Source organism: Ornithodoros turicata, chromosome 10, assembly GCF_037126465.1.
Source record: "Ornithodoros turicata isolate Travis chromosome 10, ASM3712646v1, whole genome shotgun sequence".
NCBI classification, from domain to species: Eukaryota; Metazoa; Arthropoda; class Arachnida; order Ixodida; family Argasidae; genus Ornithodoros; species Ornithodoros turicata.
The window spans coordinates 21,940,646-21,952,406 of NC_088210.1; the positions used below are offsets into that span (position 1 = coordinate 21,940,646).

The 11,761-nt window shown below is 46.1% G+C and overlaps 1 protein-coding gene across 2 annotated transcripts; it reads right to left on the reverse strand.

The window, feature by feature from the left end:
* Positions 1-1,825: 1,825 nt before the first annotated feature.
* On the reverse strand, positions 1,826-11,296 carry LOC135371032 (E3 ubiquitin-protein ligase RNF10-like). Of its 2 annotated transcripts, none has more exons than XM_064605001.1 (15): positions 10,851-11,296; positions 9,633-9,817; positions 7,942-8,150; positions 7,598-7,873; positions 7,397-7,539; positions 7,172-7,320; positions 6,664-6,777; positions 6,537-6,588; positions 5,854-6,167; positions 5,245-5,362; positions 4,744-4,845; positions 4,539-4,661; positions 4,371-4,471; positions 3,074-3,278; positions 1,826-2,349 (listed from the first exon to the last, which is right to left on the reverse strand). In XM_064605001.1, exons 1-15 carry the CDS (start codon positions 10,939-10,941, stop codon positions 2,267-2,269), a joined length of 2,265 nt encoding a protein of 754 aa, XP_064461071.1. In that variant the 5' UTR covers positions 10,942-11,296; the 3' UTR covers positions 1,826-2,266. The 2 variants fall into 2 exon arrangements, with proteins under 2 accessions (XP_064461071.1, XP_064461072.1); XM_064605002.1 differs by having other exon boundaries at positions 9,633-9,793; positions 10,851-11,295.
* Between the last annotated feature and the right edge of the window lie 465 nt (positions 11,297-11,761).

An 11,761-nucleotide genomic window follows, 5' to 3' on the forward strand; every position in this document is an offset into this window, starting at 1 on the left:
TATTTGATGCAATTTTATTTCGCGTTTATGGCGCTCATGCACGACTTTTTTGCGTTGGCTGAACTTTTTAACCTCCTAAGGTTGAGTTCTTACATCCATAATTAAAACCCAGAGGAACACAAACGACACTGTCGCAGTACTGCATGTCCCTGTTTTAGTCATGCATGTCGCTCATCACAAGCTCGCCTCCTTCCCTGCCATTTTGCGAGTTCTTGACCTTTCTCGTGGACAAAGCGAAGACAAGCGTGCTTTTGGAGCCGTGCTGTTTATTTTCGTCGTAAGGCTTAGGAAGCGGATGCAAATCCCCACGGCTTCTATGTGTCTTGGAAGATCCTGGTGACGCAGGTAGTCCTGACAAGGACGCTTCAGGCGCATAGAAATCTCTCTCCCTTAAGATTTCTATGTTCATGCGTGCCTCCAAGTGGATGACCTCTCGCCTCAACCTCTTCGCTGGTGGATTTCCTAGATCTATATTTGAAGCAACCTTAGAACGTTAAAAAGTTCAGCTAACATAAAGTCGTATTGGGCGCCATAAATGCGAAATAAAATCGCGATATACGTGTAAAGGCCGCGAGCAATTGCCCGGCCTCAGCAGTTTTTTGGTGAGCCCAACAAGAGCGTATCTCCTTCCATTTCATGAAGTTCGGATTCTCTCTTGGTGCAGAAGCGGTTCCGTGTACAATGCGGCACCCAATTCATTGAATGCAGATGGAATATACAGCTTTATAGTCGGAATAAAATATCAGAAAAACCCCTATCTACTTCAGGAATTGGAACACGCCTCCTTACTCTGCGGACGAGAGAGAGAAGAAAAAATCTGCGAGCACGTGATTTGTTTTCTGCGCGTGGTATGATATTGTTAACGACTGGCATGGAAAGAGATTCATTATTGGGGGATGGGCGATGCATACCCTATTGATGCCATCGCTGGGTGTGCATCCTTTGATCCATCAGTTTGCATCTGTACTTTTCTACAAACTGCAAACGTTTCCCTCTCTTACTGTATGCAACTCTGGAAGTTGTGAATACATTTATTGGCCCCCAATAATGCGAATTGTATAGTAGGACCGATAATATGTAACCAGAGAAAAGGTTCCAATCAACTTTTGGGAGCGTGCACGCGCGTAGGAACATATCGCGACCAACCACGGGTTGTCACGCAGAAATGCTAGTCTTTGTACACGTGGACTGATTGAAGCGGATTGACGCTCTCTGCGGACAGGGCCGGTGCCAGGGATGTGCGGGGCCTGTTTCACACGATTAAGTGCATACTTGGTATAAAAAAAAAAAAAAAAAGAGGAAGTTGAGGGCTTCGTGCGCGAGCCCTAAACCCTACTCCCATGGTCACGCGGTACAACGCTGTCACGTGACCAACTTCTACTCGAGGCTGAGTTGTGGAACGCACCTAATTTGCATAATCTCTACGGTATGCTACCTAGTTTGCAAACTACCTTGTAAGTTCGGAATCAATGTTTTGACGCCGTCACCGCGCCGCCGTCCGAAAAGCGATGATGACGATGACGATCGAGCGGATTACGTATTGGGTCCGCATAAATCGAACGCGTGGCTGTCCCACTGCACAACGTTTCACGAATTTTCGCGACTGCCTCGATCTCATCCACGACGTGAATGTGTGCCAACGAAGCTGCTGCACCGATCTTCAGAACTATTCGGAGACTGCAAATACTCAAAATCGCTTGCAAATACTGTTCGAATAGCAAACACTTCCATGCAAATTGCAAATTTTGTGTGCATGCGTAAGAAATTTCCTTGATGTGTCACAACCCTTTCAACATTTCATCACAGAGCAAACAGTGAAACTCTACCCTTTGCAAGAGTTCATTTATTCAGCTTTGTCTCACACAAATGACAGTGGGAAGTTGCTATAGTTAGTAAAGTACATATTGATTCAAAGTAAATTGAGGAATGAAAATGGTGGTAGCGCAAAGCAACCAAGGCCATGTCTTCATCAGTATCTGGTGTTCCACCGCGACAGTGTTTCAGGTTTTTCCACAAAACTAGTATTCCATTGAAGAACCAAGGAATGCACAGCAAGCATAAACAAGATTTACTAAAAACAACAATGTAGCAAGTGTCCCAAAAGTTATCCCCTACACGAACAGTGGCACATCGATTGTGCACGCTTACGAAGCCCGGTCAGACTTGCTAAGGTGAGATGGGAAGTATCCACTTTGCAGACGAGTTTTGGAACAGAAACATAAGCCATGTGGCCGGTACGTATCGAAGAAACACACGAGTGTGATCGCTATTTGCTTCTGTTCATGAATGTGCTGAACAGAAGAGTCTTGTTCTTCTTGTTCTTCTTTCTTCCACTGCCTCTGGCTTCAGCTAGTGGGGAGGACAGAGAGGTTTAGGAATGGGAGACGGGCAAAGAAAAACTGATGAATATAATGGAGGGTGCCGTTAATTTCTGATGATGCTGATCCCTATTGCCAAGAGTGGTTTCAAGGCTAGAGTTCTGACTCCAGGTAAGCAGAATTTGCACTAGGAGCAACAATGAGAACATGAAAATTATGCAAAATCAAGTGTTTTCAAGGACTCTGAAACACTCCAGGGTTTTTCAGACCTCAAAAATTACATTTTCAAATACCAGGGTGTTCAAGGATTTCAAGGACCAGTGAGAACCACGTTAACACTTATCAGTTGTTCATGCAATAACATATCCATATAATCTGAAGTTTTCGGGAAATTTTTTTTCTTCTAAATTCGGCAAAAGGGGGGGGGGGGTAAAAATTGAGTAAATAAACATGTGCTTTCAATCCATATGAATTTGGGTGGGAAAAAACTTACAGTATGCTAAATTTGGAGAGAAATCGGGCTTGGTTACTCAAACTAACTGTACTGGTTTCGTACAAACAGTGATGCAACTGCATTTGCTGCCAAACAAGTTTGTGTGCATTCCTACAGATGCCTCAGTGAGGGTAATTTGCAGGGTAAAAAATTGGGGTTTCACCCTAAAGGGGCAACCTTCACTTCGGGGTGCAAATTCGGGGAAGGATCGGGTTTAGACCCTAAAACTTCGGGCTCTACATGTCCATCATTGACAACCAACCTGCAGGGGAGGCTGATTTATCCATGTTGTCAAAAGCATCCTGTAGGGCCAAGCTGAAGGACTGGTGGAAGCTCGGCACAGGAACGTGGTCCTCGGATTCAGAGTCCGGGTGCCCGCTTGAACTGCAACTCTGAGGAGGCCTGGAGGCCCTCCGACCCCGAGCTACGTCAGAGTGTCCATTCGAAATGTTCTTGCACTGTAGCATCTGCAGCACGTGCAATGTTTTGCTTTGAGAAGGACCACAGATTCATGCTACAAAACGCATTAAATGGAGACTTCAAATGCAACCAAATGGATTTCAAGCTTGCGGTATTTCCACAATCATTTACACGAACAGAACACAGTTGTGAAATATCTCGGTTGAGAACAAAGGGGGAATCATAAAAACGATTTTTGAAAGTTGAGAAAAGCTGGCTCCAAGCAGCCAGCTTCATGGAGAGGTTTATTTCTTTGTTTATTCAGTTAAATGCACTGTGCATTAGTCATACCATTCCTGCGCTGTTTCCCTGACTCGAGGAAGCCGGTGCATACGTCAAACGACGAAGAAATGAGGTGTGCATTACCAGTAGGGAGTGAGTTTTTCAGGTTAAATGGCTTTCGAAGATTCCGGGGGCAAAAATCGGGCACTATTTTTAAATCTGTAATTCGGGGAGAAATCGGGCAATAATTGTGCCTTCGGGTGTTATCGGGTGTTTTTGTTTCTCCTCATGTATATTGAGTCCTTCCTAATCTCTCTTTTTTTTGTTCTTTTGCGGGATCGTGACCTTCCAGCGGTAATCCCCAAAGGCATAGACAGTGTTGACACACATGGGTGTACTGCTGGAAACGTAAGCAACCCGTTCTTACATGTGTTACACATGGCTACCTTTGTTAGTCTTCAGTGGAAACGTCACTTGAGGATTTCATAGTGACTGGAATTCGGGGAGAAATCGGGTTTATCCCGAATTGGTCGGGGGTCAGTTCTGGGGAAGGGGGGGGATAGCCGGGCGGGAATCGGGTTTAACCCGAAAGAGGCTCTCCCTAATTATCAGTCACGATATCTCCTAGCATGTTTAATGGACACACGAAGAAACATCTGCGACCTCATATCCACGTTCCTGTTTCGTTTTGATTTCTTTCTAATTTGAGGCATAATTTGTCACGTGAGGAAGAAACTAAAGCTTATGGCAGGTACACAGTGGATGTTATGCACCAACTACGATGTGCAGCCATCTTTTTTTCCTCCGATCATTCCGAAGTCTCCCTTTAAGACTTACGAGGTCTACATGGGGCGTAAAATATGAAGTCATTCAAAAACCTGGGCAAATGAGACTTTTGGTGGTGTTCCCTCCATGACATCATCATCAGCAGTGTTACTGAGGGCACTTCCAAGACTCTGCCTGTCGTCCAAGTCGGATGCTGCCAAGTGAAAGGAACGTTTAGGTTTCGAGATCTCTGCAGAGAGGCAGGGAAGAGCGACATTTACCGGAAGGCGATGAAACTGCATTTGCGTCGTTTCCCGGCAATCCAACGGCTGGAGCGTCTGGTGGAGACCCGTTGTGACTTGGAAACTGGTACGGGCTGTTCAGGTTGAAACGGGCAGCTGGGTCTGGAGGAAAATATTGCTCTGAATGCACCTGCTTTCTGCATCTTCGTCGAAATGACACACAAAATGTCCGTTAGACACTCACAGCAACCCTGTCGCTTCAGCTCCTCCTGTACGAGGTAACGATCACGCTTCCTTTCTTCCCTGGCGCGTTTAGAGCGTAGGCGACAGCGTCTCTCTATTTCCTCTGCGAGGATTGAGCAAAAAAATAAGAGCATTAATTTGCAGAGCCCCAGCAAATGCAGTGCTCGAATACCGGTATCGCAAATTGTTTAGCAATGCTATATTCGAATAGAATTACTTCTTCACCCTTCAGTCAAGATTCAAAAAGTCAGAGAGGCTGTCCCAAAAAATCATGCGAAGCTCCCTTTACAGGAACATGCAACCAACCACGAAAGAGTCGTAGCGACAGTTTGGACGAACAAACTGCCCAAGTATCCTACAGCGACTGACCGTTTTGTTAACAGCTTCTAACAACACATGTTGCATGCATTCAACCTCATTCTGAATAGTTGGGCTGTTCTTTCCTTCACATTTTCCCTCAGTTGGGCATTCACAGACTGATACAACAAAGCAGTACACGTACGTCTAAAGTGCTGCTGGGTCTCTGCAGTGACCAGTGGACTCTCCAGCTTCAACTCAACCACTTTGATCTCACAAGTGAGAGGTACATGGCGCAAGTATCGCAAACGTTGTCGCAGATTCTGCAGAGGAAAAAAAAAAGTTATTTTGGCTAATAGGAACAATCCAGGGTAGGTGGTGCTGGCTCATGATGGCAAAATGTAGCAAGCACACAAGGACGACGAAGTAAACAGGACAACTGCAGACTCATAGAAAACAGCTTCTTAAATACAACATAATAAACGAATAAATAAGTACAATTATAATATAAATTAAATTATAATACAAATAATTAAATTATAATATAACATAACTAAAATTAAACATAAATAAACATAATAAATTAATAAGTTAAGGCATTGTCAGTGTCCTTGATGCTTGAGTATTTAAGAAGCTGTTTTCTACGATTAAACCTCAGTTGAGAGTCTGCAGTTGTCCTGTTTACTTCTTTGTCACTGTCTGCTTGCTGCATTTCACCATCATTTTAGGCTGAGACAGGTTATATTATACTCAACATACAACAAGCACACTACAAAAGTTTAAAAAGGCAATAAAATTATTGAAGGCAATTTACTGCGTCAATTGAGGCCCCTTCGATATCCACGATCTCAGCTTCAAAGAGAGGTGGGCACTGTTCCAGAGATCCGTAGTCCCGAACCAGCATCTTCACGTTTAACGCGTGCAGAAAGATGGCTTGTCCATCCACTGACTGGTAGAAATAGTACGAATCTTTCGGGCCTTGATTAGGGCCAGTTGTACCCTGCGAGAGACACTCTGGCTCTGCCAATTCAAGATCCTCGGCACTGATCACAAAGTCAAGTGCCCCTTCACTGCTGCCGCTACTGATGCAACGTTGTCGACTTCCTGGTTCCTCATTCTGCGGGGGTCCTGGGGAGCAGGGTAAGTATAAACGTGAGTGTAAGTGCGCTTGTAAGTGGCAGTAAGTGAATTGCCGAGAGCTTAAGAAACAAACAAAGTGTTAAGTGTGCTGGTAGACATTTTATAAACGAGGTGTAAGTATGCTTGTAGACATTTTAGAAACGAAGTGTAAGTATGCTTGTAGACATTTTAGAAACGAAGTGTAAGTTTGCTTGTAGACATTTTAGAAACGAAGTCTAAGTATGCTTGCAGTCATTTTGACCAACTCAAAGTGGCAGTGTATGTGAACATGGCAGGACCGTGAACATGCTCTTAGATGCTGCTGTTAATTCAGTGCACACAAAAATCAAAACCCATATCTGAACAAAAATACATTACCTATTATAACATTTTTTTCTTGATCAAGCTGCACATCACAGAGCGGTGATGTCTGGAACAACGGGTAATTTTAGCCATGTGCCATCACACAATGCACTGATGCGGCACGAAACACTAATTAACATACTGGTGAATCGGGAGAGCCAACACTGACATCACTCGTAGACAGTGTGACAAAGTCATTCACAAGGTTGCTGGCCATGACATGGTTCTGCAGCGATTGTCTCCGTTCACCGAGAGCCTGAAACAGGCCAACACGTGTCATGAAACAGAGTGGTGTGTGCAGCTATTCTGGCACTGCCGCGCCATTTTTAGTTTTCCTCGAAATCTGCCACAGCTAGACTGCAATGACATGGCCCACATAGCTTCAACAAGGTAATCCAGAAATGATCAACGCAGAACAGACAAAAATAATACTGTGGCAAAGAGATTATGAGTAACAGGCTTGGATTTTAACCGACCCCTCAAGCAAGCTACAAGCAGCAGCTCCAAACGTGCTCATGACCAAAGACCGAGACAACCTGCTTTGCTCACAATGATGATGAGGATGATAATGGTTCTGCCTCAATATTTTAATAAGTACACCACAAATACACAGCAGTACAGCAAGGATGGCAAGGTCAGAGTAAGCTTACCTGTAGTGCAGCTTCCACAAAACAGGCTTCAGGAGTCTCCCCTTCTTCAGTCAACTGTTGCAGCAACTGCTGCTCTTCGCGATTCAGGATGGCCTCCACTTGTTCCATGTTGGCCGTCAGCAGCTTCTGGTAGCAAGTCATCGTCTTATCTGCAAAGATGCCACCACTAGGACCACGTCCCCAGCACACAAAAGAAAAAAAACTGCATGCATCCGTAATGCATACCATCGGACAAGTTGAGAGGCGCAACGATGCCCTTTGTCCAGAGTCTCTGCGGGACCGGGAACATGCAGTTTCTTTCGCGTCGCATCAAACACATCGTGATCTTGTCACCCCGTCGGTACAAGGTCCTAGCCTCGGTCACGACACTGCAAGACGAACGCAATTCGCAGCACGTAGCAAGAAAATACTTCCGTTTCAAAGTACCTCTTCAGGTCATCCCTGTGTATAGCCTCGTAACAGATCGGGCAGCGCCTCCAACTGTGGTCAGTCAGCGACAAGTAGTGCAGCAAGCAGGGCCAGCAGTAGACGTGGCCACAGCGAGTCATCTTAGCTGCCACGGGCGGGTACAGGCAGATGGGGCAGGTGGCATCCTCAAATGCGCCAGTGCGCACTTCTTCCACCAGCCCCCAGTCGACGAGGGTGTCCGCGTCGGAACAGTGTTGGCCGTAGCTCCCTCCGTCGCGCACCACGAACTGACAGCTAGGTTCCAGAGAGTACACGGTTCAGCAAAAAGACGTCCGCTGCTTATTTCTGCGAGAAACACCTACTTGGCCTGCAAGAACTGTTCCTTGTTGTACTTGGGAAGGCGACATCTTGTGCGCTGCCCTCCTCTCCCGTCGTAGGAAGTGCGGTAGTAATGGTGGTGATCCGCATTCTCTCTGGGAGCGAACGTGAAGTTCAGAAGGTGGTTCAGGTTCACTTTCTTGTTCCCCTTTTTGACTGTGTCCACACTTTGGTCTTGGAGGCTTCTTGCTACCTGCACATTTTATGTGCACCCAAAGCAGTATCAATAATGTGCTTTTCTTTTTTACATAGAATTGGTCTGTGATAACAAGAGGAGAAATTTCTAGCGCTTTGTGCCCATACCCGCACGCGGTGGAGATGTGCGAGACCGCCTTCGGATTGCCACGTGCATGCATGCTGCCTCCACCTGCAACTGGGGGTAGATCTCAAGGAGATCACAGCAGGGAGATCTCATCAAACGCAAGAGCTTCAGAGATTAAGTCTGACGAGATGGTGAATGACAGCAGTGAATGTTCTCACTTTCACGTCTTTTTCAGTCATTTTGATAGACGCTTTATAATTAGGGCCTTGACTTTTCCCGGTTACCATATATTTTTCAGCAACATTTGGAGGGGAGGGTATATTTTGCTTCAATAATTCTGGTGTAATCAGGTTGGACTGAACCTGATCCAGCCCAATCCTGGTTGAATCGAGTTGAATCAGGTGCAAATCTTCGGCCTAGTCAGCATAATACACACGACACACCAGCAGACGCAGAGTACTAATATTCAGTTCATCTAAGAAGCGGCAGGGTCTCTGTTTTGACAGTTTGTAGGAGCATATTTACGCACTTACAACACAATTTCCTAAGTTCTGTGTTAGCTGTGATGGCTTTGGATCCCCTTGGTCCAGCAGTTTTCAGGGAAATATCGGGTTAAACCCTGCTTTTACCGATTTGAATCGGGGGGGGGGGTAAATATCGGGCGTAACCAGAGATAACCCTAAAAAGTCAGGCCCTATTTATAATGTAGGCAATAATGACATTTTATTTCCTTCAGAAACTTGCTGGTTGAAAAACATGAGTTCCGCTGTGACAAAAAACAAGAACAGCACGCAACTTCCGCTGACCTCCTGACAGGTTGAGGATGTGCGGCATGGCACAAAAAAGCGGAGGCAGCTTTTGCCATCTTGCAGGAAGAGTTTACCCCGCCGCGGTCGTGTTTCTGCGCACATTCTCCGTGTGTGGGTACCTTAAAGCCAGTGTTACAATAGCTACAGGAATGTGGCAACAGTGCCATGCGACAGATCACAGATGCACGCCAACATCTACTCCGACTATTTGCAACCCTGAGAAGAAGATGGAGGCATGTGTCTGTCTCATGTGCCTGGCAAAAATAACACCATTCAGCACCACTGCGGCAGTCACAACTCGGCAATCCAAGAGGCTACACGCGTTTTGACCACCCATTAGATCGTAATAACGACCTATTACAATACTGCAGCAGCAGCACAGTGCAAAAGTGAAAAAATTTAATTTCAACTTAGCTTCGAAATGTTCCAACAGTTGCGGAAGAACATGTAAAATGCAACTGAAAGCAGCTGAACTGTGGTGGCAACGTTGGCACACAGAAATGACACGTCTGCTGCACAGTGCATGTGTTCCCGCACGCATGCTTGCATTTTTTGTTTGCAAATGTTTTTTGTAAATATTTCTTATTTGCAATACGTCACTCACCTCACTCCTGGGATCCTCTGGGTAAGAGGGAGCGCCCCGTGGCATGGGACGCTTGTCATAGACGCAGCGGGAACGCTGCGGATTTGGCTTGCGAGGGGCATCTTGTTGGCGTCCATTCCCACGCTTCCAAGAAGAACGCCCTTGTTGCTTCTGTGGAACATCTGCGCCGGCAGAATATGAAGATACTATGCAAATTAAGGTCATTTTATACATTACGAGCGACATGAGTGCCTATAACGGCCAGTTAGCACGTGATCATGAAAATAATTAATGCATCGTGAGGAAAAACCCGCACAGGTAAGTCTCTGCAATTTTTCTTGATTTCTCTTTTTCACGTTCTTCGGCCCTTTGAGGTTTGTGTTGATTTTGCTGTTTGAGCCTTACGACAATATTTGTTCCAGATAATGTTCCCGCGATAACAAAAATCTGGCAGATACAGATAGATAGGGATTTTATTTTTTATCCGTTCGCGATAAGCAACTGCAGTAAAATAAGGCGACTATAATGTCACCAAGACACTTGGAACTCAGTTGGTTACAATTTGTGCAGAGTAATTGTAACGTAGCCGCTGCTTAATGTGGCCTTTTCCCAAGACTAAGAAAAACATCGGCTTCCAAACATTACACCAAAAAGGCGATTAATTCGCTCCCCTTCACAATTAGTTCTGCCAGAGACCAGAATCGGGCATGTGATCAGCTGCACTTATTTCATAGGTTACAGATTCCCTCGTCAAACACATCGAGTGTCGAACGCAGTTATGTAAGCGAACATAAATACATGAACAGCACGCACAGAGCACAAAGCGGCTCCAGTTTGGCACAGGTTTTGCTATCACGTGATCACAACATGACTGCAGAGATACGTAGTTTCCTTCTTTTTTTAACGATCGCGTCAATCTGCGCAGGCATCCTTATTTTCGCAGACGGCAGATTTAACGCAGGCCCGCGCCGCCGAGGAACTGTATTATGACATCATGACATAAACCCTTCTACATTACAATCGCAACGGTGACGCAACGTCACGAAACAAGGCTAGACCAATTTAGCAGCTTCACGCCCATCTTCTGGCTGGGCTACTTTTCCCTTGCGAGCGTCCCTGTAAACAAATGCATAATAAGGGAGCTCCCAAACCATTACAACAACGTATCCGAAAAGATTCCTTATCAGCGCACGCGTATCCCACAAACTGCGCATTACGAAATGATACTGGGACGCTTACCAGGTTTCACTTTGGTATCACTGCAGCTCCCTTTATAGGTAGCGGAAGAGCGGCCCGTGTTCTTCTTCTCCATTGTCGTGTCGTCCAGCATTTACTGAACAGACGACGAAGTTGGAAACTTCAACGATGTAAAGGCTCACAAAGGTGACTCCGGTTGGAGCGTCGAGATATCCCTGGTTCTTCATGGCGGACACAATTCAGAAGAGCTGCATATTGAGATATCTAATATAGCTGCTCGTCACCTCTTCAAGACTGCGATGAATTTGAAATGCTACGCAAAGAAATTGAGGTCTAATACAAAAACGGGGAGTTTCTGCTCCCCAGTCGCCCAAATTGGACGAAATTTAGCAGGAACACCGATTCGAACGACTTTCCCGTCGCAAAATGGCGACGACGGCGGTGGCCCAATGTTGCCAGGCGATGATAAGTTTGCGTTTGGACGAGGATTCCGATTGGATTCACGTGTGAAAATGCTGCAGGTGCACGTGAGCACTGCACAAGGAGCGCAAGGTAACGTTTACCTTGTCACGTGAGACTTTTTTATGTTTTACCACAGATGCGGAACATTTGATGTACGGGGGCAGACCAGGGGCGGATCTAGGACTTTCCCGAGGGGGGGTCCGCTGTGGACAAGTGCCACGTGCATGCTGGGATTGGTCCATTGAACCCTATGTTCAATTCTGGAATTGAGGGGGTCCGAACCCCTGGACCACCACCACCCCCTAGATCCACGCCTGGGGCAGACCGGCAGACCCATGGGCGTGCATGGACGTACTGGCCAGAAGGACAGGCGCTGCCCCCCCCCCCCCCCCCCCATAGAGCACCATGATCACTCTGCAAATTAGCCTTTTTGCACACAGGTCGTCATGATTTATACCCAGATGTCGGCATAATTTTCTGAACTTTCCGCC